Raw genomic sequence first — 25,405 nt, forward strand, 5'->3', positions numbered from 1 at the left:
CTTATTTTGTTTTTTGCCTTCCTTTTTTAAGGATTATTATTTTATTACAATTACTTATTGTATTATTTTAAGTTTATTACGTTGTTATAACTTTTTAATGTTATTACAGAAAGAACACATGTTCAATGTTAGGACAGAAAAGCATCAAGAAGCAGAAAAAATGTCTCAAAAATCCCACTACTCAGAGACATATTAACTTTTTGGAATATTTTCTTTCAGACTTTTCTTGAAGCCTATTTAAACAGAAATAAGATAATAGTGAACTTCTACATATATTATCCTCCTCCTTCTCCTCTTTTTTCTTCTTTGCTTAAAATTACCAATTTCCCCATGTCATTTAAAGCTTCTGCACACTATGATGTGGTAGCTATAGGGCCATCCATTGCATTGGTGGGTTGCATTGTTAAGCCTTGTTAAACCTTTTGATACATATTTCCAAATTCTCTTCCAGACAAGTGATTTCCAATGACCAGCCCTGATGTTAACATTACATATATTTTGTCATTTTGATAGGATAAAAAAAACCTATTAAGACTATTATTTTCATTTGCATGCCTCCAGTTACTAGTAAGATTAAACCCACACCAAAATGCATTGGTGTTTATTTTTGGAAAAAGTGATAAATGTATTAGATTCAAAAACTACAAAAGAGTATGTGAATGGAAAGTAACAATCCTGAGGCTGGGATTGTGGCTCAGTGGTAGAGCGCTTGCCTTGTATGTGTGAGACCCTGGGTTCGATCCTTAGCACCATATACAAAAATAAACAAGTGAAGTAAAGGTGTTGTGTCCAATTACAACTAAAAAATATAAAAAAAAGATCTTGTTATTCAATCACCCCATTCTCTTTTCTTGAAGCAAACATTATGTTAAATGTATCTAAATGGTATATTATTAGATAGGAGCTTTCTTATACTTATCATTTGTTTGTCTGCTTTTATGGGTTGTTTCTATCCTGAGATTGAGGGCTATATTTGTCCATTTGTGTTATTGTAATGAAATACCTAAGGCTGGTAACTTTATTTTTTTTAAAAAAGGTGTATTTAGCTCACAATTCTGGAGGTTCAAGAACCCACCTCTGATGATGACTTTTGTTCAGCAGAGTGCTGAGGTAGCCCAGGAGTCACATTGTGAGTGACCAGGAGCACACATGTGTCTTCTCTGGGCTCTCTCTCTCTCTTTCTCTCTCTCTCTTATAGAACCACCAGGATTTAATCATGCGGGTTCCAGCCTGATGACCTTATCCAATTCTAATCACCTCCTGAAGGCCCCACCTCTGAACACCAAAGTTGTCTCAAGTTTCCATCCTCTTAACCATTAAGTCCCATGTTTATGATTCTGAGAATAAATGAAATGGAAACAGGTGCACTAAAATAGGAAAAATTGGAAATCATAATCTAGAGATTATGCATATTAGTTAATATTGATATACTCATACCACAATTATATTATGTGATTATGTTAATATATTTAAATATTAATATATGGTATAATTCTATATTACATATAATATTTAAGGTTTTTTTGGGTGGGGTCCCAGGGATTGAACTCAGGGGCACTAGACCATTGAGCCACATCCCCAGCCCTATTTTGTATTTTATTTAGAAACAAGGTCTCACTGAGTTGCTTAGGGCCTTGCCATTGCTGAGGCTGGCTTTGAACTCACGATTCAGCCTTCTGAGCTGCTGGGGTTACAGGCACACACCACTGTGCCCAGCAATATTTAAGTTTTTATACATGTTCCACATCTGGGATGATGGGGCAAAATGGGCTAATGCCTCACGGTGGTAATTAAATAACACACAGCCTGTGGGGGCAACCCAACCATATCCAACCATAGCAAAGGTCATTCCTCTCCTTCTACAGTGAGGAAACCCAGGCTCCAAGAGGTTAGCTGCCAGGAGTCCTGCTGCTACTTGGTGGTGGGTGTGGCTCTTGGGCTTCCCAATCGGGCATCTCAGGAGGCAGCTGCAGATGGGTGCGTGACTGAGTGGCTCTGGAATGGCTTCTTGTCCAGAAACCTCTCCCTTGTCAAGCTGGTGCCGCTGCCTGAGATCCCACCAGAGGCTGTTCATCAGCCAAGATCCGTTGACTCCCCAATACCCTGAGGACTGGGGTAATCTCCACTCTGGTTCTTTTCTTGTCCACTCACACCCACCCCTGGGTCTCCCAAGACACTCACTGTGCACAGGTGGTCACTGTCAATCAACAGTACAAACAGGCTGTTAGTTATTAAGCACAATAGTGGTGTCTAATAGCATTGAAGAAGGCCATGTAGCATTGTGGGGGGAAGGTCCCCATTCTTCTGAAAGTATAAGTGACAAGTAAAAGTGTCAGACATTCTAAGGCTAGAGATGGCCCCTGTGGCCCTTCAAGTCAGGCCCATTCCTGCCTGGTGGCTCTTGCTAGCACTGCTGGGATTATCCAATATAGGCCTGGGCTTCTGGGGTGGCAGAGTGCCTGGGAATACCTGCGTGCAGCCCTTCCCCCACCTGAGATGGTTGGACTCAGAAGCAGTCTGGTGCTTGTCCCAGCTGGGCCTCCTCCTCCCCCAGTTCCTTCCCTTGCCTGTGACTGATGGTAGTGTCTGGGCCAAATGGCAGGGAAGACATGAAGGCCAGAGGCCAGCTGGGAGGCAGCTGACCTGAAGGAAGTGACTGTGGCTTTAGTCTGACCTCCAGAGCCTGCAGGAGCCCGAGGGAAGAGACCCTTGGAAGAGTCTCCTGAGGAAGGGATTCAGTTTTCATTTTGTCCTGAGGCACCTGGCCAGCCTTTTGGTGACCTGGGCTGCATGCTGTGCCCTGTGGGGTGGAGCATTCTGCATGGGGGTCCTGGGCTCCATTGTCAGGGGTATGCTTTGCTCATGGAGCACAGGTGCCTGCAGTGCCCAGTGGCTCGAGCCCCACAGATCCTGCCTGTCTTGGCTCAGCATCCCTGGTGATTCCAGCACCTGAGTGGACCAGCTGACGCTTGGCCGGGCCCACTGTGTGCAAGGCTGGTGCTCACCACTGAGCCACACTTCTAGCCTGCCACCACATGTGAAGGCAGACTGTGTCTGTGCCCATGCGCTGGGAGCGGAGAGCTGTGGATGTGCTACTCCCCTTACTGTCCTCCATAAAATTGCCCCTCTGGCCTCCTCCAGGGTCACAAGTTCATATTTAAAATCCATGAACTTTGGGTCTTCAATGAGATGGAGAGGATCTGAGATAACTTGGTGCAGCCTCTTCAATTTACAGTATTTACAGTACTCTCCACAGCGACAGTAGAAGCTCTGATGATATTAAAAACACTGAATAATGCAGAAGTCCTTCAGCTTTTTGTTTGGGTTGGTAGCAGTATTGGGAGGGGACCCATTGCCTCACACATGCTAGGCAAGTGTTCATCCACTAAACTACATCCCCAGCTGTTTTTTAAAATTTTCTTTTGAGATAGGGTCTCACTAAGTTGCTGAGGCTGGCCTTGAACTTGAGATCCTCCTGCCTCAGCTTCTCAGTCATTGGGATCACGGGCATGTGTCAGGAAAGTATTCTTTTGTTGTTGCTTTGAAAGAGAATAGGGAACCTGGCATGGTGGCCCACACCTGTAAGTTGCTGGCCTCAGCAACTTAGCAAGATCCTGTTTCAAAATAAAGAGGGTTGGGGATGTAGCTCAGTGATCAAGCACCTCTGGTTCAATCCCTAATACCAAAAAAAAAAAAAAAAAGAAAAAGAAAAGCAAAGAAAGATAGACCATGGGAACGTGGATAAGGCTAAAGAAGAGGAAGAAGCACAGGCCCTGGAGTTGGACTCCAGCTTGAATACTTTTTTAGTTCCCTATAATATAGCTGGACAGGTTATGAATCTAATCTCCCTGAGCCTCAGTTTCCTAATCTGTGAATGGGGATAATAATATTTACCTCAAAGCTTTTGGGAGGATTGAAAATGACATATAAACCTGTCCCTGTACTAAAGCATATGTTTTCTTTTTTTTTTTTTTTATTACTACTTTAAATTCTTTAAGCATATGTTTTCTTAGCCACACATTTTCTCAATCCACTGGCATAAATTTTAATAAGTTAATGATTACAATTTTGGAGGATATTGTTAATGGAAGTAATTCCATCTAATGGGCAATTCCTCTTGTTTTTAAATAGCATCTCTAAAATGTGATCTTGCTTTTTGCCCTGAAATTCCCTGTAGTTGACTTTGGGAAGGGTCAGATGGCTGGAGGATTCATTGCTTTGAGATCAGGGGGTTACGTTCCATGTCTGAGGGTTATGCAACAGGGAACGTGGATGACCTCGGTTGTCACCAACAATCACCACAACAGGGGAGAGCTGAGCCCCAGTGAACCTATCCCAGATTTCATAATCAGGAAATCTAGACCGCAGCTATTTTAATTCTAATAGGCGTGTAACTTTAGGTGGCACCAGAAACTTTTCAGTGCCCGAGGCCTCGATATATCTGAATCCAGTCGTGAATAACTCAGTTTATGAAATTCTGTACGTGCTGTGTTTGTAGGTTTCAGTGTTCAGTGTTGGCTAAACCTGTGAGGTGCAAAGACACTACAAGTCTGTCCAAAACCAAAAAGTTGCCTGTGGCCACTCTGCAGCTTGTTAGTGAACACGAGTTTAGAGAAAACACTTCATTTGCAAAAATTCTTCTAGGGTGTGGATGTAACTCAGTGGCAGAGTGTGCTGAGCATGCGTGAACCCCCCCCCCCCCGCCCCCGTCAATCCCCAGCATTGCAAAAAGCAGACAACAAAAATTATTTTAACACATTTTTAGAATGAAAAAGGTGGAATTCTAAAGAATATGGAGAACAATATAATAAACTTTCATGTCATGATGTTGATAAGGTTCATATTCTGCCATGTTGATTTCAAATCTTTTTCCTTCTTGTAAAATAAACGAAACAAAAACAACCCAAGACAGAACATCAATAGCACCCCTTTTAGCACTTAATTTTGTCCCATGTTGTTTGCTAACGTTTTCACATGCATTTAGTTGTTTGCTCATATTTCGTGTATGCTAGCAGGTTCTTGTGTGTGTTGTTTTCACGTGTGTTAATATTTGTGTGTGTTTTAGTTTACTCATCTCTATTTTAAATCAAACATTTTGAAAACAAGAGTTTGCTATCCTTTATTATTTGTCCAAGTGTCTAGGACAGTTTTTGGTGCATAGTAGATGCTCAATAACAGTTGTTGAGTAAACAAACAAGTGAATAAAACTTTTCTTTGTTAGCTGGATGTGGGAGCACATACCTATAATCTCAGCTAGTTGGTTAAATTCAAGGCCAGTCTGGGCAACTTAGCAAGATGCAGTTTCTAAATATAAAATTAGAAAAGCTGGGAATGTAGCTCAGTGATAGAGCACTCCTGAGTTCAATACCCAATACTGCAAAACAAAACAAAAAATTTCTCTTTCCTTTGTTATCCTCTCTCATACCAATACTCACCTTCCTCATGGGAGTTTAATTAGCTAATAATAGACAGTTCCTTCACTTAGCTCAGGAATAGAATTTTAATTATATATTTAATTATATATTAGCTTTGAAAATAATGCAATCAATTTTTTGAGATAAATAGAAAACATTGCGAAACTAAAAGAAGGATAAATTTCAACCATTTTCGCTTTTTTTTTTTTTTTTTGTAGTGCTAGGGATCTAAGCCAGGGCGTGCCACACAAATGCTCTACCACTGAACCCCATTCCCAGGCCCCTAGAAGAAACACATTTTAGCCTACAAGATAAGTACCTTTATGATGTAAAGTCTTATAAAAGTCAGATGACTACTGCATACCTCTGGTGGCCTGTTTCTTTCGTTAATTTATAATGAGCACCTTTCTGTGATGTTGCCCTTCCTGCTCAAGAACTGTAAAGAATGCCTGCTCATGATTCCTGACTGCTATCACCCAGGCAGCACTGTCTCCTGTATGTGGGAGAATGACAGTGGCTTGCTGACCTTTTGTACATTTCATGGGAAAACCTCTTGCTGGTCAGAGTATTATTTTTCTGTGTGAATTTTATTATATGTAAATTATATCTCACTGAAAGCAATTTGCCTAGACATTCTTTTTGAAAGTCTTTGACCTGAAACTCAAGAGGCACACATTCAAACATAGATGAAATAACATTTCTCTCTGCACATTAAAAATATAATTACAGTGATTTGATCTACATATTGAGTTTATCCAGAATTGCGTTGTCCAGTATGGTAACCGTCAGTCGCTTGGGTTTGTTCAAATGTAAATTAATGAACAATAAAATAATAAAAGTTCTTCAATGGTATTAACTAACGTCAAGTGTTCAGGGCCTGCTACAGGAAGTTCTTTTGGACAGCCTTCATCTAAAATTTCTCAGAAGGAAAGTGCTTTCTTTTTCAGGACGAAATGAACTAAGATATTAATTTTCTGTTCTGTCCATCCCTACACCAGATGCGGTGAGAGTATTTAGAAGTAGCATGAAAGTGTGGTGGTGGAAACTTACACCTTTGAGCTCTTCATAAGTTTATACAGAGACAAATGTGGTTCTTCTAGAGAGTTCTTGGTTCAAACAGGGTAGTTAGAGGAGGAAGGAACTATTGCCGTCCAGTGATCTGTGTAGGTCTCTGGAGTTGTGATCTGATTAAATATCAAGGAATCTGCATGGAGGCAGATGGAAGGGCAGACGTTAACTGATGTTTGCCTCAAACATCAGCCCTTGCTATCTGTGAGTCTCAATTTTGTGACTTTATAGATAGGATTATTATTATTATTATTATTTGGTATCAGGGATTGAACTCAGAGGCACTCAACCACTGAGCCACATCTCCCCCAGGCCTATTTTGTGTTTTATTTAGAGACAGGGTCTCACTGAGTTGCTTAGGGCCTTCTCTTGCTGAGGCTGGCTTTGAACTTGCAATCCTCCTGCCTCAGCCTCCTGAGCCACTGGGATTACAGGTATGTGCCACATGCCTAGCTAGATAGGATTATCGATTACATGAAAATGACACATTTAGTGTGGACTTTCCACAGTTAAACATAAACTCAGGGTGCAGGTCCTTAAGAGCACTTTGTCTTTGGGACCTCTAGAGCAACTGATGTGAAGAGCTCAGGCACCCTGGCGGGCTGTCCTGGCTTGTGAGCTAATGTCTCCTCTATTTGTAGTTTTTATTTTTTGAATGTCTCAGGATACAACCACTAGCCTTTGCCGTGTTTTTTGTGTCCATTTGTTAGAGTTTTTACTAAAAATTGTTAGACAGTTGGATGCAGTTATTCTGCTCTAAAGAGACAAAAATGTGGTGGTGATGATTGATGATGATGATTGGTACCAGAGATTGAACTCAGAGGCACTTAACCACTGAGCCACATCCCCAGCCTTTTTTGGTATTTTATTTACAGACAGGGTCTCACTGAATTGCTTAGGGCCTTGATAAGTTGCTGAGGCTGGGCTTTGAACTCGTGATCCTCCAGCCTCAGCCTTCTGAGCCAGTGGGATTACAGGTGAGCGCCACCTTACCCGGCTTGATGATGATGATGATGATGATGATGATGATGGTGATTGGGAAAGCCTATGAAACATTAGTATGTAATTGGGAAGAATTTGGATTAAACCTTTTGTGTGTTTTACTTCCATCCATTGGAGCTTTTGAAGTCACAGGAAATGAGGGGCTCTCCTCCAGGGTCTTCTCTTTGCTATGAAGTGAGGTTGTCCCTGGGAAGGCCGGCATTTCTTGCGAGACATTTTTCAAGCCGAGGGGTGTTTTCCATTTCTGTAGGTGGGCATGCTTTAATGTGCGGTTTCAGAGGTCTCAGTTCGTAGAAGGCCAACTCCGTGGCTCTGTGTCTGAGGAGAGGCAGAACATTATGGCGGAAGGGTGTGGCCGAGAAAAGCATCTCAGGACGTGGCAGCACAAAGCAGAGAGAGAGCTGGTCAGATTATTTTTAAGAAGGCTGTGAGTTTCATAGCAGACTCCTGGGCTGGGGAACTGATTTGTAAACCAGCTAATTTACAGAATCTAAGGTGGAAATATTATTTTCTCAGCCCATATTCAGCCTAATAAAAGTCTTGGGGAATAAAAGCTTTTTGAATAAGACAACCCTGGGTTTAAGTCTTAGGTTGGTCAGTTGTTAGCCTTGTGATCTTGGGAAAGTTACTAAACCTCTCTGAGCTGCACGATTCATCAGCTTAAATAAAGTTCATGAGACTTTTTGGATGGGTTGTTGAATTGAGATCTTGTATATAAAGGGTCCAGTCCATAGTGAAGTGTTCAACAAGTATCTCTAAACCAAACCTAGATGGTATCACCAAGCCTTAAAGTAATAAAGCTTAACCAACAAATAAATAAATGAATAACTATTGAATGAGACTAGAATGGAGTGCGGTTGTTTTCTGAATGGACAAAGAACCGGATGGGCATTCTGCTAGGCCTCTGGCCTCTGTGAGTTATGCCTGTTCCTCTCCCAAACTGATCTCCCTTCTGCCATGGAGACTGGAGAGGATGAGAAAGGAACGCACAACCAGTCAGCAGTGCATCAATTGAGCACTTCATGTATACAGTGATCCCCTAGCAGCACCTGAAGGGGTGCCCTTAGCAGAGGACCAACTAGGAGGCTGGGCCAGCATGCACTTGGGAGGTGAGCTGGACTTGCAAGGAGAGGTGCTGGGCACCCAGGACGCCCAGCTCCACGACACTTTGGTCAAGGATTTTGGAGACATCTGAGACAGTTCCCTCCCTTGAAAGATGAGAGCAGAGACTGGAGCAGCACTGAGACTTGCCTGAGGACATTGGGCATCAGCGGAGGTGGCTCACTCCAGCTACCACCTGCGCCCCACGGCCTTGGTGGAGAGCCTGGTTATTATTAAGGGTTTTATTAAAAAATCTTGTCTGCCCTTCATCTGTGAATTCCTTTTTTCTCTGAATTCCTTTTTTGGTTTTTTGTTTGTTTGGTCTTCTGGCTTTCAAGTTCAGACTTTCTCCACCTGCCAGTGTCCTTAGCAGCCAGTCCCTAGAAGGTCACTTGGAAGCTCTGCATTGCTATGCATCAGGAGCTCTCAGCCAGGTTGATCTTTCCCCAGGGGCGTTTGGCAGTGTCTGGATATATTTTGGCTGTCATAACAGGAGAGTTGGGGTACAGTGCTGCTGGCACCTGGTAGCAGAGACCAGGATGTTGCCCACCCTACAGGCACAGGACATCCCTAACAAAGAGCTCTCCAGCCCCAGGTGTCCACAGTGCCAGGAGGGAAAGCCTGTCCCAGGGCTCTCAGATGGCATAGTCCCTTTTGTTCTTTGCTGTGTCCTTTAAGCCTCAGTTTCTTTTCTGATAAATGCATCCCTGGCTAAACCACAGGGGCAGGGTAGGTAGGTGGTCCCTACATTTTGTGGACTTGGTGGGCAGGCTTGCAAGTGCCCCCAGCTGTTTTCAGTGTAAGGTCTCCAAGGAGAACAGAACAGAACTTCTCTGGATCCTCTTGCTATGGGGGCACATGTACTGCATCTGGGGTGGGCAGGTGGAGCGTGTGTGGGCCTGGGAAGGAACCTGCAGGGTGGTGGTAGCAGGGGAGGGTCATCTAGCTGCTCCTTATACAGATTTAACACATCCTTTTGCCTTTAATGCCGTTCTATCTACCCACCTGCTGTGGGCCCCAGCCCCTCTCATGCCTGAGCCTTCCAGAATGTGTGCTACCAATAGATCCTCCTCTTTTGCCTGAGTGTCTGATGCTGGGGATTGAACCCAGGGGGCTCCACTTCTGAGCTACATCCCCAGCCCTTCTTTATGTTTATTTTGAGACAGGATCTCACTAAGTTGCTGAGGCTAGCCTCAAACTTGTGATCCTCCAGCCTCATCACTCAAGTCTCTGGGATTACAGGCATGTGCCGCCATGCCTGGTTCAGCTCTACTTCTTGTAGATAGTTAGGAGTCCATCCTCTCCACCTAAGTTCCTTACCATCTGCTTGTTGCCTTCTAAGATATTGTTGCTAGCCCTTCCACCACCTCCTGTCCATGCCCAGGTCCTTATTATTGCTTTGCTGACGTTTTTGCAGGTTTGGGGAAGTAGAGACACATGTGTTAAGTCCATCAGCTTAGCCCAGGAGCAACCCTTATGCATTGGAAAACTGGCAATTTCATGAAAATCTTTGAAGTATATTTTACCTCACCAGGGGACAAAATACTGGCAACCAGAGCTCTTCCGTTTAAGTCTCTAGAGGCAGGAATCGAGGGATGGCACTATAGTAAAGGTAGAAGAGCCCTCTGACCTTGATCTCACTGAGCCTCAGTTTCCCTGTGTTGAAAATGTGTGGTCTCAGCCCTGCTGGGAAAAGGGAAGTGAGCAGAGGCTGTGGGAGAGCAGAGACGCTGGGTCATCCTCATGGTGGGAATCCTCGCCGTCATCTCCATCAAGTGCATGATCAAGGCGATGTGTCACTTGGACACAAGGACAGAACAAGCCTTGTTAGACAGGCTTAACCCAACAAGTGAGTGTGTGTACCGACTGCCTCGTTTTCTTGCCAGAGGCCTCCAGTTTGGTTGGCAGAGTGGTGACCAGCTGGCCAATTGGACGGGGCTCTTTAATGTCACCGACAACCCAGCAGTGCAGAGCAGCAGTGACTCCAGTTCCAGGTACAAATCCCGACAAATGGCCAGGGAGGGGGGTAGCCCATCCTGTGGGGACCCTGGAGTCTGTGCCCCATGGTCCACCCCCAGAGCTGCCCTCCAGGGAGGGGCAGCTTGATCTGCTGGCTCATAGCAAGATCATTTGGGGATCCTCCTGTCTCGTTACCCCAGGGGTGAGTGGATGTGAAGGCTGAGGAGTAGGACCCACGCCCAACAATGTAGGGACTCATTGGCCCTGGGGTATCTGGGTCTCAAGCCTCCATCTGAGGGTGGGAGCCAAGGCTATGTCCCTGTAGCATGGATTGGGACATCAGCTGGCAGGTGTTGGCAGGGTGTGTGTGGCATCAGGGATGGGTGTTGGGCTAGGGTCCCCTGCTCCTCTGAAGTCCACTGGCTGGGCAGAGACACTTCAGGGCAGTGCTGAACTGTGACGTCCGTGCTGTCATGGAGTGTTTCCTCTTGATCTCAGTGTTAGAAGCTCATGTCAGTAACCGAGGGCACTCTGCAGACTCAGGAGCGGAAGCCCAGCAAGATTGTTGAGCAAGTGCAGGTGGAACATCCTCGGGCGGGCACAGTCCTTGCAGGGAGGGATTATGGGGGATTTCCTGAGGAGGTAGGATGCTGTCTCAGCTGGGAGCCGGGTGTGGCTGGAACCTGCCAGCTGAATGCTTCCAGGGGCCGATGGAGGTGTTTGGTTCTTTTTGATTCTTGTATTCCTAAGTATAGGCTCTCAGAGCCACTGCCCTGGGAAGAAGCCTGAGTTTCCCACACAGTTAATTTTGACACCCAAACATGAAATTGACCCTGCAGAAGCTGAGTTTTTCGGAGATTTCTGGTAGGTATGCGTTTGTTCAATGCATTGAACAAGTAAAGAAGTGGTGGCAATGTCAGAAACCAGGCAGGCAGATGCCCACAGGCAGGACTGAGGTGTGGGGATGCCATGGTGAGGGCTCCTGGGTCTGATGCTGGCTTCTTGGGACCACAGTTCTTCCTGTGTATGGCCAGCTGCGTGGCCCTTGGGATGTCACAAGGAGGGTGAACAGTCCATGGTTATCCTTGAAATGTTGAGCTTGCACACTGGCCCGTCTGCCGTGTGTTCCACCTGCAGAGATGGACAGTGGCCTGGGGAAGTGAGCAGCTGTCCATCTTCTGGGGGAGCCGCCTGGGAGAGGCTTGAGGGGCCTTGGCTGGAAATGCTGGAGGGAGCAGGAAGGACAGGCCCCTGGGAGGCTGTTTCTGGACAGACGTCCCCAGTCAGTGGCTGAAGTCATTGAATGGACTCTGTCCCTTACTCCTCCTGGGCCAGTATCCTCCTCCCCCTCCTCCTCAGTATCGCCTCGCTCCCCCTTTTCCCTGTCTCTGTACCCATCATCTGTTCTTGGCCCGTCTTTCATTTGCCTTCCCTTTGTCATCTCCCCTGTTCTTTATTTTCTCTTCCTCTCTTTCTGTCTTGAGGACTCGGGTCAGTCTCCCCTTTCCTAAACACTGGGATCCCTCAGGGGCCGTGATACCACTGTCCCTGTCAGTTAGGTTTTGGAATTCGAGTGCCCTTTATCCAAGGTCATGACTGGCTGAGTTGACTTCCTTTTGGAGAGCAGCCACTTGACCAAGAATTCCCTTAGCCACAGAATAAATGTCATTTCAAGTTTCCCTGGGACAGTTCCAATTCCAATCTCAGTTTCTAGTTAACCCCCAAAGGACTGCAGCATGCTCAGCTCTCCTGTGAGACATGGTGGTTCGTGTCATTAAAAACTGAGCTGGTAGTGCCTCAATTCACAGTAACTGAGCTATGAGATGAATGGATAAAGAAAATGTGGTACATATACACAATGGAATATTACTCAGTATTAAAAGAGAATAAAGTTATGGCATTTGCAGGGAAATGGATGGTACTGGAGACTACCATGCTAAGTGAAATAAGCCAATTCCCCCAAATCAAAGGCCAAATGTTGTCTCTGATGTGCTGATGCTAATACACATTAAAGGTTGGGGGAGGGAAGACTAGAAGTTCATTGGATTAAACAAAAGGGAATGAAGGGAAGGGGAGGGAAGATGGGAATAGGAAAGAGACTAGAATGAATTGGACATAACTTTTCTATGTTCATATATGCACACATGACCAGTGTAACTCCACATCATGTTTCATCCCAAGAATGAGAAGTTATACTCCATGTATATCCAGTATGACAAAATGCACTCTATTGTCATGTACAACTATAAAGAACAAATTAAACAAAAGAATAGAGGGCTGGGGTTGTGGCTCTGTGGCCAAGCACTTGCCTAGCGTGTGTGAGGCACTGGGTTCCATCCTCAGTACCACATAAAAGTAAATAAAATAAAAGTATTGTGTTCATCTATAATTAAAAAAAAAAGAATAAAAGAAAAAAAAAATAAACTGAGCCGGATGTGGGAGAATTTTTTTCCCCCTTGGTGAGCAAGCAGCTTGTTCTTCTTTAAAATGGGTCGCTTAGCTCCTGGCAGCCAATCAGCAGGGCCGGGGGAGGACCTAAGCAGGACACAGTGTACAGCATCCTGATGAGCGGCCCTCCACGTCTGGAGCCGGGAATGCTCTCCGTGGCATTATCCAGCTATTGAATAATTCAGTGCCTGCCATATTTTGCTATCTATAGTTGTGTAGGGTGTCGACGTGTGGGACAACCTGTTATCATTTATTATTAACAGGGTTGGAAAGGAAGTCAGAATCTACCAAATATAACCAGGGGAAAAAAAGGGGCAGAACAGCAAAGGATTAATGTACTGTTGGCTCAAGCAGGAGCCAGAGAAGGAACCAGCCCAAACGACCAGTCTGGAAGACTCCAAACAGGACCACAAAGAAAATCCAGACTGAGCTCAAAAAGGCCCTGGTCAGATCTTCTCACTGGATTGCCGAAGTCTGGCTTGGCACAAATCAGGAGCCACTTGTCAAAAAGAAACTAACTTTATTTTTAGAACTACAAACGCCAAACAAAACAGCTCCAGGGAAAAACCCTCAGAGCCCAACTGCCACCACCGGCTTCCACAAGCCTCTCTCCCCCACACCAGCCTCTCAACCTCCCACAATCCTCCTCCTCTTGAGGCCGATTGGCTGGGTTGCGTGGGCAGAGCCAAAGAAGTCACCCAATGAGCAGCTCCGTGGAGGAGCCAATCAGCTAGATGTTGCTGGGGCAGCTGTGAGCCAATCATCAGCTGGCAGTCTGAAGGGCAGGGAAACAGCCCAATGAACATCACCGCAGAGGAGCCAATCAGCTAGATGTTGCTGGGGCAGTCTGAAGCTTGCTGGCAGCTGGAAGTTTGCTGGGGCCCCTTTGGCTGTGGCTCTCAACATCTCCCCCTCTCTGTTTAAACAACAAGCATGTGGCTTATGGACCGTGCCTGCCTTAGGTTGTCCAATACATATGGTCCTTACCCGTCTTCGGATGAGCTGACCTCAGGGCGTCAGCCTCCTGTCTTAGGTTGGTACCATTGTAATTGGATCTTACCCGTCATTGACTACCGGTCCAGTACAGCCACACCTGTGGAGAGGTCTCAGCGGGGGGGGGGGGTGAGGTTCTTTGCCTCACCTCTGTTGACCCCCAAATTTTAGCTGAATGATCATGACAAGCAGAAGGGAGGAAGATATACCAAGTCAATTGACGGCTCCTTTTGGGAAAATTGTACCACCGATGATATCATCAGCAAAAATACCCCAACACTACCACAAGTCGCTGCACCAACAGATAGTTCACAATGCATACAAATGACACATAGTTCTGTAAGCAGTTCAGTGCAAGTTCTGTAAGCAGTTCAGTGATGGCTATTGCAGAAACTGTAGATTAGTTTTTTCTTTGTCTTCACCGGCACAGGGATGAAGATAGGAATTCTGGCAATAATGACTAAAGAAAAAATTAGGTAACATTCCAGAAGACACTAAAAGAAAACAATTTTCTTAACAATTTATATTATCTTCATCGGCACTGGGATGAAGATAGAAATTCTGGCAATAATGGCTAAAGAAAAAATTAGGTAACATTTCAGAAGGCACTAAAAGAAAACAATTTTCTTAACAATTTACATTATAGTGAAGAGAATTATTAAATATAATGAAAACGAAAGGTGAGAGTAAACAAACAGATCTGTTAACCTCCTTTTTTGTTTACATATTAAAACAATTCTTAACAGTTATTTACCCAATTTAAATTAAACCATTTAAATCACGTGAATAAATAAAAAAAAAAATTTGGATCCATCTTTTCATGAGCGCTCATCATATATGATATATAGAAATATGTACATTGGACATACGTACATTCAAACATATAACACAAAACACAAGTGTGCACACATAATATAATACATACAACACATAACACAATAGTAAAGGCCTTATAACTTTTTACAGGTAAAATCTCTATTGCAATGTTTAAAAACTCTATAGTCAAAAAAAAATAGAACTGATCAGCAAAACATTAACCTAGGTCTGTATGAGCTCAAAAAAATAAAATAGAACTTCATGATATGGGAAAGGGCAATAATAAAATAGATATTGAAAAAAGCATCCTGGTTCTGTCGCAGATGTAAGGATAGCCAAATTGGAGTTTTGGATATCAGCTATTATGGATTTGAGCTAAATCATCTTCTTTTTGGTCTGCAGAAATCGCTTTAGTTAATCTCTCTGGAATCCAAATCGGCTGCTGTTCTCCCTGTGGAAACACAAAAACAGACCCCCGACTCCAGACAATCACTGGGTCAGGATTTTAGTTAATCTCTCCGGAATCCAAATCAGCTGCTGTTCTCCCTGTGGAAACACACAAACAGGCCCCCGACTCCAGACAATCACTGGGTCAGAACCTTGGTTAATCTCTCTGGAATCCAAATCGGCTGCTGTTCTGGGTCAGAACCTTGGTTAATCTCTCTGGAATCCAAATCGGCTGCTGTTCTTCCTGTGGAAACACACAAACAGACCCCCGATTCCAGACAATTACTGGGTCAGGACCTTTCCATTGTCCTGTTAGAATATCTTTCCAAAGTACCTTGGGCTTATGTACATTTTTTGGACACATATGCCTTTCTGCAGCACTAAGTCCTGATGAATCCAAATTTAAAAAGTTTAGAGTAAAAAGGGTTATTTTAAGTTTATCTTTGGGGAATATATACCCCTTCCCAATTCCATCTTTTTGCTTTAATAAGTACATTTTAATAGTTTGATGAGCTCTTTCAACTATGCCTTGTCCCTGTGGATTGTATGGGATTCCTGTTATATGAGTAATGCCAAATGATGAGCAAAATTGTTTAAAAGAAGTAGACGTATAACCAGGGGCATTATCTGTTTTTAACTGTTTTGGAATGCCCACAGTGGCAAAATTTTGTAAGCAATGAGCTATAACATCTTTAGTTTTTTCGCCGGCATGAAGGGAGCCCATCAAAAATCCAGAAGAAGTATCAACTGTAACATGCAAATATTTTAATTTTCCAAATTCTGGCAAGTGTGTGACGTCCATCTGCCAAATATGGTTAGGCATCAATCCTCTAGGATTGACTCCAAGATTAACTTGTGGTAAAAAGGTCACACAATTTTGACATTGTTTTATTATTTGTCTAGCTTGTTCCTTAGTTATTTTAAAACGCTTTTGTAAAGTATTAGCATTGACATGGAATCTTTCATGAAAATTTATAGCTTCTTCTAGTACAGAGAAAATATGTATGTCACGTGTAGTTTTATCTGCTAAATCATTGCCTAAACTAAGGGCTCCAGGCAATCCTGTATGTGCCCTGATATGTCCTATAAAGAATGGATCTTTTCTGTCCCAGATTAAACTTTGTATAGTGGAAAACAAAGAGAAAACAGTAGAAGAAGGGGAAATTCTACCAGCATCTTCAAGGGATACTATAGCATTAACTATATACTGGCTATCAGAAAATAAATTAAATACAGAATCTTTAAACATCACAAAAGTTTGTAATACTGCATTAAGCTCTACCTTTTGAGCTGATTGTTTGGGTACTAAAAATGTAAAAGTTTGATCAGGTGTAACTATTGCTGCTGTACCATTATTTGACCCATCAGTGAATATATTTGGAGCATTCATGATAGGTGTTTTTCTTGTCATTTTTGGAAAAATTACAGGATGCAATGACCAAAAAGACAATAAAGGATTAGATGGTAAGTGGTTATCAAATGAAACATTAGATTTGCACATTATTATTGCCCAAGTATTTAACTCATTAGCTAATTCATCAATTTGATTCATAGTATATGGAGTAATAATTTTATGGGGAGAAATTCCAAACACTGCCTTTGCTGTTTTTATTCCTTTGAGTATTAATTGTCCTACAGCCTCAGGATACCTAGTAAGAATAGTGTTAGGAGAATAAGATAAATGTATCCATAATAATGGACCTTCTTGCCAAAATACTCCTGTAGGAATATTTTTTGTTGGTAGTACAATAAATAATAAAGGCAAACTTATATCAATTCTATCCAAATGCATATTTTCCATATATGTTTCAATGATTTTTAATGCCTTTCTTGCTTCAGGCGTTAACATTCGGGGTGAATTTGGATCTGATGGACCTTTTAGGATATCAAATAAAGGTCCCAATTCTCCTGTTGGAATACCTAGATAAGGCCTTATCCAATTTATGTCTCCTAATAACTTTTGAAAGTCATTAAGTGATTTGAGTTGATCTACTCGTATTTGAATTTTTGGTGGACGGACCATGGTTGAGGATAATAGAACTCCTAAATAATTAATTGGAAAATTTAATTGTACTTTATCTATTGCTATCTCTAGATTATAATTTTTTAATAAGTTTGTAAGTGTGGCATAACATTCTAGCAATGTGTTTTTAGCTTTGTGTGCTAATAATACATCATCCATATAATGAAATATTTGTAGTTCAGGATTTTGATTTCTAAGTGGCTGGATTACTTTGTTAACATAAATTTGACACATAGTTGGACTGTTAGCCATCCCTTGAGGGAGTACTTTCCATTCATATCTCTGATCAGGACCTTCATGATTTAGTGCAGGGATAGTAAATGCAAAACGTGGACTATCCTCAGGATGAATTGGAATTGAAAAAAAACAATCTTTAATATCTATAACTAAAACATACCAGGTTTTTGGCAAAGCAGACAATTGAGGAATCCCCGATTGAGCAGGTCCCATAATGACCATTTCATTGTTAATGGCTCTTAAATCTTGCAGTAATCTCCATTTACCAGATTTCTTTTTGATGACAAAAATGGGAGTATTATGGGGAGATACAGAAGGTTGTATATGTCCTTCCGCTAATTGTTGTTTGACCAGATCATGGGCTACTTGTGTCTTTTCTTTAGTCAAGGGCCACTGAGGAACCCATACTGGCCTTTCTGATTTCCATGTAATTTTTATTGTCTCAGTGGCCCTTTGTGAAAATCCAACCCATGTCTGTTTGTTCCTTGATCTATTTGTATTGGTGCTGCTATACATTGTTCTTGTCTTTCTAATCTTTTTCCTTTCCTAAAACCTTGTCTAGCCATAATAGTGGGTGCATTTTGATTGATATTATTTGTTAATGTCAAACCTAATTGATCTAAGACATCTCGTCCCCATAAATTTACGGGAAGATAATCCAATACATATGGCTGTATAGTTCCTTCACATCCTTCAGGATCCTTCCAATCTAATAGCATTGCACTTCTATCGGGATTAGTCGCCACTCCTAGGCCTCGAAGCGATTGAGTGGCTTGTTGTAATGGCCAATGTTTTGGCCATTCTTGACGAGAGATGATGCTAAGATCTGCACCTGTATCCAATAGCCCATTAAATTCATGTCCTTGAATATTTAGTTTTAGCATGGGGCGAGAATCTAAATTTAAAGAAAGCATAGCCCAATCTACACCTGTGGAGCCTAATCCCTTGGAACCTCTTTCTACAACATGACTGGAAAATTTATCATGTAGGCTTGGTATTATTAGTAACTGTGCTATTCTATCTCCTGGTGAAATTACTGATATACCCTTTGGAGAACTGGCTATAATTTTTATTTCACCTTCATAATTGGAATCAATTACCCCAGGACTTATCAAAAGTCCTTTTAGAGTAGAAGAGCTGCGTCCCAATAATAAGCCTACTGTTCCTTTGGGAAGAGGTCCTTTTACCCCTGTGGGAATGATTTGAACTCCCATCTCTGGAGTTAGTACTGATTTGGTGGAGGCGCAGATGTCCAACCCTGCGCTCCCTCTGGTTTGTCTGATGAGGGATCTGATGTGCTGGGCACTACCCTGATGGGGTTGCTGGGGTTGCTGGGTTCCTCCAGTGCTCCGTATATTTGTGGTTTGGGGCCCCGGAGCATTGGGGCCCCCTGTCCATTTTTTGGCAACGGAGCCTGATGCCTTTGTCCACGATATTGTGGATAAACACCTTGTCCTTGTTCGTTTTTTGATAATGGAGTACCCTCTATGGCGGTTTGAGGACGGTATTCATTAGCCCAATATAATGGAGTACCCTCTATGGTGGTTTGAGAACGGCATTCATTAGCCCAATGTCTCCCTCTACGGCATCGTGGACAAATACCCGGTATTCTACTTGTTTGATACCTAGTTTTGTTAAACCCTCCTCCTATGGGGCAATTCCTTTTAAAATGTCCTGTTTGTTGACAATTGTAGCATGTTCTTGGCCTGGCATCTAAAGCCTGTTTTACTGCAGCTGCCACAATTTGCCCTTGTTCATTAATGTCTCTGGCATCCAAAACTTGTTTTACTGCAGCTGCCACAATTTGCCCTTGTTCATTAATGTCTCTGGCATCTAAAGCCTGTTTTACTGCAGCTGCCACAATTTGCCCTTGTTCATTAATGTCTCTGGCATCTAAAGCTTGTTTTACTGCAGCTGCCACAATTTGCCCTTGTTCATTAATGTCTCTACATAATTTAATATATGTGTTTAAATCTTCCTGTTTCCATGGTCTAATGATATCTCTACACCAACGATTCGCTTGGTCATAAGCCAGTTGTTTTATAAATGGCATTGCTTGTTCTGTATTCCCAAAAACTCTGGTAGCTGTTTGAATAAGCCTATCTACAAATTCAGCGTAAGGTTCATTAGCTCCTTGTATTATCTTAGATAATTGACCTTGTAAACCTCCAGGTTCTTGTAAAGACTTCCATGCCCTAACTGCATCTACAGCAATTTGTAAATATACACCAGGATCATATGCAAGTTGTTGCTGCCGATCCTCATAAGGTCCCTTTCCTAACAACATATCTAGATTTCTCTGAGGATAACCAGCTGCTGCATTTCGACTAGCCGTCTCCTTGCAAAATTCCTCATTGGCAACCTTCCATAACAGGTATTGTCCTCCATTTAGCACAGCTTTACACAAACTAGCCCAATCTGCTGGCGTCATGCTTAAGTTGGTAATGGATTCGACCAAGCTTACAGTGAAGGGTGCTTGAGGACCATAGGTTGCTACAGCCTCTTTTAGCTCCTTCACTGATTTGAAATTTAAACCCTGGTAAGTTCGCTGCCCTCCTACCTCAAATACAGGGCATACTTGAGATCCTGTCTCAGGATCCCAACTATCAACTGCGGGGGTTGGGAGTCTCTTAGCATATGGAGGTGGTGCTGTTGATTGGACACTTATGCCCTCTGGTGATAGAGTGCTGTTAGTAGCAGTCTCTAGTAGAGGTGGCGCTGTTGGTTGAACACTTACGCCCTCTGGTGATAGAATGCTATTAGTAGCAGTCTCCTGTAGAGGCGGTGCTGTTGGTTGGACACTTACGCTCTCTAATAAAAGGGTCTTATTAGCAGTCTCCTGTTTTAAATTTTCCCCTGATAGATTTTTCTGCTCTAAACTTTCTTCCTCTGTCTCACTATCTCGAAAGACCTTCTCTTTCACTTGAATCTTTTCCTCTTTCTGACTAACTTGAGAGACTTCCTCTTCTACTTGAATCAATATGTCTTCTTCTTCCTCTACCTCTGTCTGAACTGAAGGCTTTGGACTAAGCAAACTAGATACCAACGTCCACAATGACAATGTGCCAACTGGCAGAGTCCCTGGGTTGTTCTTTTCTATTCTTTTTAAATCTTCACCATGATGGTTCCATTGTGATATATCTAACAGCTCCTCCTTAAAAAGCCATGGGCTATATTCTTGTATTACATCAACGTATGCCTTGACTGCTCTTGATTTTACTGGGAAGCTTCCTTCCTCTAACAATTTACTTAACACTCTTTCGGTTTGTTTTTTACTAATTGCTGATCCCGTATTTCTACTATAATACAACCCAACAAGATGACGCCAAACAAAACCGAGACAGAATCCAATAAAAAGGGAACCACACAAAATCATTATAACAGCCTTTCTATCCTCCTGACATATGCATCCGTCCTTTCTCCCTATCTGTTCCTCAAACGCAAATAGTTTTTCCTCAGATGTGAGTGGTTTTTCTTCCCTCTTACTCATCTCCAGGGACAGGAAAGTTAAAACAAAAACGAAGCAAAACAAAAGAGGAGACTTAGAATGGCTCCCCATCCTCTCGCCCTGCCCTCAGGGGCGAGCAGTTTACTTACCCTCAGTTGCTCCCCGTGCGAGCCACCAAATGCCGAAGTCTGGCTTGGCACAAATCAGGAGCCACTTGTCAAAAAGAAACTAACTTTATTTTTAGAACTACAAACGCCAAACAAAACAGCTCCAGGGAAAAACCCTCAGAGCCCAACTGCCACCACCGGCTTCCACAAGCCTCTCTCCCCCACACCAGCCTCTCAACCTCCCACAATCCTCCTCCTCTTGAGGCCGATTGGCTGGGTTGCGTGGGCAGAGCCAAAGAAGTCACCCAATGAGCAGCTCCGTGGAGGAGCCAATCAGCTAGATGTTGCTGGGGCAGCTGTGAGCCAATCATCAGCTGGCAGTCTGAAGGGCAGGGAAACAGCCCAATGAACATCACCGCAGAGGAGCCAATCAGCTAGATGTTGCTGGGGCAGTCTGAAGCTTGCTGGCAGCTGGAAGTTTGCTGGGGCCCCTTTGGCTGTGGCTCTCAACACTGGATACATGCTGGGGAGGTCCAGACGGAACTGGAAAGTGTGTGAGTTATAAAATCACATGAACATACAGCTCGATGAAGTTCAAGTCTAAGTCTGTGAACTATTAGCCACTAAGCAGCCTCAGGGGAACTGTTTTAATGAGCAGATAGGAATGCTTTTTAATCAGCGTGGGTTTTATTTAAATGAGTACTTTGAATAAGTAGGAAGGTCTTTCTTGTCTTGTTTAAATTATGAGCTACTGGTTCCATGTCCCCAGCTCGATACTGATTTTGCTTCTTTGAGTTCTCAGCACCTTTTATGGTGTCTACTCCGTGCCCGGTGTTAATTGAATAAAAGAACAAAGTATGCAGAGAAGTGGTAAAGGGTATTGGTAAGATTGCAAACTTCAACCTCAGTGCTACCAAATCTTCCCTTAGAGATTTATTCCTTTGGATTCAACCTTGCTGTCTCCTCGAATGGTCTTGGGAAAGTCACCACCAGAAAGGGTTTGGAAGCACTTTGGATGCATAAACTCAGTCACAGGTTGGAATTATCAGAGCATTTTCTCTTGGGAAGAGCAGATGACAGGGCAGCCTGAGGGTTCTGAGCCCCAGGGTAGAAAAACGGGGAGACTGAAAGTTGTAAAGAAAGTAGAAAGGAAGCTGAGCACAGTGATGCATGCCTATAATCACAGCAACTCAGGAGGCTGAGGCAGGAGGATCATAGTGAGACCTGGTCTTTAAATTAAAATAAAAGGGCTGGGGATGTAGCTCAGTGGTAGAGTGCCCTGGGTTCAATCTCCTACGCAAAAACAAAAACAAAAATATAAGCAAAAAAGGAGGCAAGAAGGCGGTGGATTGTTTACTTCTGTGATGATGAGAAACCTCCCCAACACCTCCCCTCAGGCACGGCATTTCTGGGAGGAGAGGCAGAGTACTCGTCCTACCCTAAGCCTAACCCTAACCCTATGGGGCCAGCTCTGCGCCCTGGTCCCTGCTCCACACCCTGGTCCTGTCTTCCTGCCAATATACACCTCCTGCCCCACCTCCTCCTGCAAGCCCTCTGTGATGGCCCAGCCTGCCTGAGCCCTTTCATTCTACATTCTGTGAGATGCGTCTGCTTTCAGGGCAGTGCCTTTCATTACACAGGGACAACTCTCTCACAAGTGTGAGGTGCCTTTCTGTGTTTGTTGAGGCACCTGCAAATCCCTAGGAGCCTCTCCCCTTGGAGACTTGGCTGCACCCTCTGTGCATGTATCCCCAGGGCCCTCCCGATGCTCAGCCCCGGGTGCAGCCCAGTGGCAGCCTGGTGGGCTGGCCTCTTCGGTGCCTTTTCCCTGGCTGCACACCAGCCTTGGTCCTCCGGCCTTTCCACTGGGACATGATGGCCAGGGGAGGAGAGGAGAAGCAAACCAAGGGAGCCTTCCCACTGAGGTCTGGAGCAGAGCTGGCTGGGTGGCCTGTGGCGGGCACTCCCTTCTCCCTGTACTGCTAGGCTTCTGGGTTGGAGTGTGGAGTATAGCTCCAGCCCCAGGAAAAAAGAGAAGCCCCTGACCCATGACAGAGAGAGCTATCCCTGCAGAAGAGTGAGCCGAGTGAGCGTGGAGGAGATTGCCTTCTGTGTGTCTTGCAAGTCCCGCATGTCATGGGGTTTGGAATTGTCATATTTTAGAGCATCTTATTATGCTGTAGTGAATTGTTCCCTAATTGTTTCAAGACAGTGTATAATTAGATAATAAATTATGTGGCATAGTGGGCGAGCGTTCTTGGAACCTAGGTGGAAATCAAGATGCTTTGGTGAGGAAGCAAGACTCGGCTGAGCCCTTGAGGGTCAGCATGCAGCCTGGTGTCATGGGGCTGATGGTGTGCCCGGCGCTTGCTGGGAGCCTTCTGTGCATTGCCACATTTAATCCTCACCCTCAAGCCTTTGAGATGGGCACTCCCACCATCCCCACATTATAGGTGAGGAAACGGAGTCATGGAAAGGTGACATCACCTCTGGGGGGTGGGTGGTCCAGGCAGAGCACACAGGTGTGGTGTGACTCTGAAGTTCCAGCTCCTGGGCTGCGGACAGGTCATCCATGCTGGGGTGAGTGCCGCCTGCCTTCCCTTTTCAAGATCTCTCTTCCCTTCTGTTCTTGTCCTCAGCTCCTGGCAGTGAGACAGAATAAAAAAGGACGTGAGTGGGTCATTGCTCTGCGCATTTCCTCTCATCCTTGGGCTGCAGCAGTGGCTTTGGGCATGATGCTCCTGTTTCTCTCGCTGCCCCTTCCTAGCTCTCCCCACCTTTCCTCCTCTGGGGCCTCCTCCCTTCCCCTCACCCACTCCTCTGGGGTTCTCTCTGGGAGACCCCGATCCCTGAACTCAGGTGCTTTCCTGACGCTGCTCCCAAAAGATGCTTCCTGCCCTCTACCTTCAACTAGGGATTCTGCGCTTCAAAGAGAAGCCCTTGGGATGCGGGGAAATGTCAGGTGTTGCAGTGACGTGGGTGCAGGATGACTTAGGGTGAGCCTTTCTGGTCAGTTTCCCCTTTTGTGGAAAAGGAAGGGGGAAGTGGAAGGTGGTTGGTGGCACTCTTGGGCTCCATCCAGCTGGCAAGAATTTGGAAAGTCAGGTTAGCAAAATCTTCTAGTGTGGATGCTGGTGAAACAAACAAAACAAAAATAGTTCCATACTTTTAACCGACTTAAAAAAAATCACTAATTTTGGAGTCATGCAGCTATGAAATATATTATTAGTCTCCCCTGCTATAGAGAGCTGCTCTGACGGGTAGGTCGTAATGATGTTGGTTGCATGAGTTACTTTTAAGAGACTTGAAGGCTGATTCTCGAAAAACCGCCATCTCTTCTCTTGGGCCTGTGCAGGTGTCCCATAGGTAATCTCTTGACATTAGGAAGCCAGAACCCCTCAGATCATGGGAACACCATTTTCTGAACATGCGTCTGATGAAGAACCGTGAAGGTCGTGTGTGCACAGACCCCTGGTGACTTTACCTCTTATTGCTTTACATCACACTGCTTCTTTATCCCATAAAAATCTAGTGAGGAGGGTGGAGCATCATTCTCACCCCAACCCCTCCTGACCCGGGTCAGCTCCCCATGCTCCTCCCTTTAGCCGCCATGACCACATCTCCCTCCTCCCCTGCCTCACAGACCCTGTACTTCCTTCCTCTTCGCTTGTCTTCCAGAAGTTCATTCCAGTCCCTGGGAAAGGTAGGAGGCCTTGCAAAGCAGTGAGGATGGAAAGAAATGGAGAATAGGAAGAAAAGGGGCTGGAATTGGGAGGAGAAGATCCAGCATCTACCTGGTAATCGGATGGGGGACACTTGCAAGTTTCCCCTAGAAGCTAGAAGTTCTAGAAGCATCTAGAGGCTCTATGTAGCCACGCATAGCCCTGCATCCTCCTTAATCCATGGCTACCAAGACTGTGCTGGGATGGAAGCTGATGGGGTATCACGAGCAGGCAGAGACGGGGCCTGCACACAGGACCCTGGTCAGAATGTGCTCCATGTGTCGAAGGTAAACTTCCCTCCCTGATGCTCGGCTGGCTCTTGGGTCTGCCCTTTAGAGCCTCGAAGAACATGTTAAGTCCATCCCTTCCTTCTCCTCCACATCGATCACCTCCTGTCCCCTCCACTCCCCCAGGACCAGCTCTACCCCCCTTGGTTTTCCTCACTGCGACTTCACGGTCAGCATCATGGCAGCTGCCTTGCCTCGGCTCCTGCCCACAGAGTGTACCTGCCCCTGTCAAGACCACTGGTGGCCCCCTAGTTGTCTCACTGGTCTTGCCCTCCCTCCCTCCTGGACCCATCAGCTCTGATGGACTTGCCCTTCTGGCCCGGGGGACGCTCT

The 25,405-nt window shown here is 44.5% G+C and overlaps 1 protein-coding gene and 1 long non-coding RNA gene across 7 annotated transcripts in view; one reads left to right on the plus strand and one right to left on the minus strand.

The window, feature by feature from the left end:
• Positions 1–25,405, plus strand: part of St8sia5 (ST8 alpha-N-acetyl-neuraminide alpha-2,8-sialyltransferase 5) — a 73,423-nt gene that overhangs the window by 17,143 nt on the left and 30,875 nt on the right. For 3 of the 6 annotated variants that reach the window (XM_021726520.3, XM_078030086.1, XM_078030087.1), the window contains one exon: positions 10,472–10,579. The exons of the other annotated variants lie outside the window; for them this stretch is intronic. In XM_021726520.3, the coding sequence (XP_021582195.1) occupies positions 10,472–10,579 (108 nt within the window). Of the gene's footprint in view, positions 1–10,471; positions 10,580–25,405 lie in introns of those variants that run through there. 6 annotated transcript variants of the gene reach the window in all.
• LOC144369799 (uncharacterized) lies at positions 13,493–21,571 on the minus strand. Its single transcript, XR_013429580.1, has 2 exons — positions 21,106–21,571; positions 13,493–15,252 (listed from the first exon to the last, which is right to left on the minus strand). It is a non-coding gene; the product is annotated as an uncharacterized LOC144369799 (long non-coding RNA).

This window comes from Ictidomys tridecemlineatus, chromosome 13, assembly GCF_052094955.1.
Source record: "Ictidomys tridecemlineatus isolate mIctTri1 chromosome 13, mIctTri1.hap1, whole genome shotgun sequence".
In the NCBI taxonomy this organism is placed as follows: Eukaryota; Metazoa; Chordata; class Mammalia; order Rodentia; family Sciuridae; genus Ictidomys; species Ictidomys tridecemlineatus.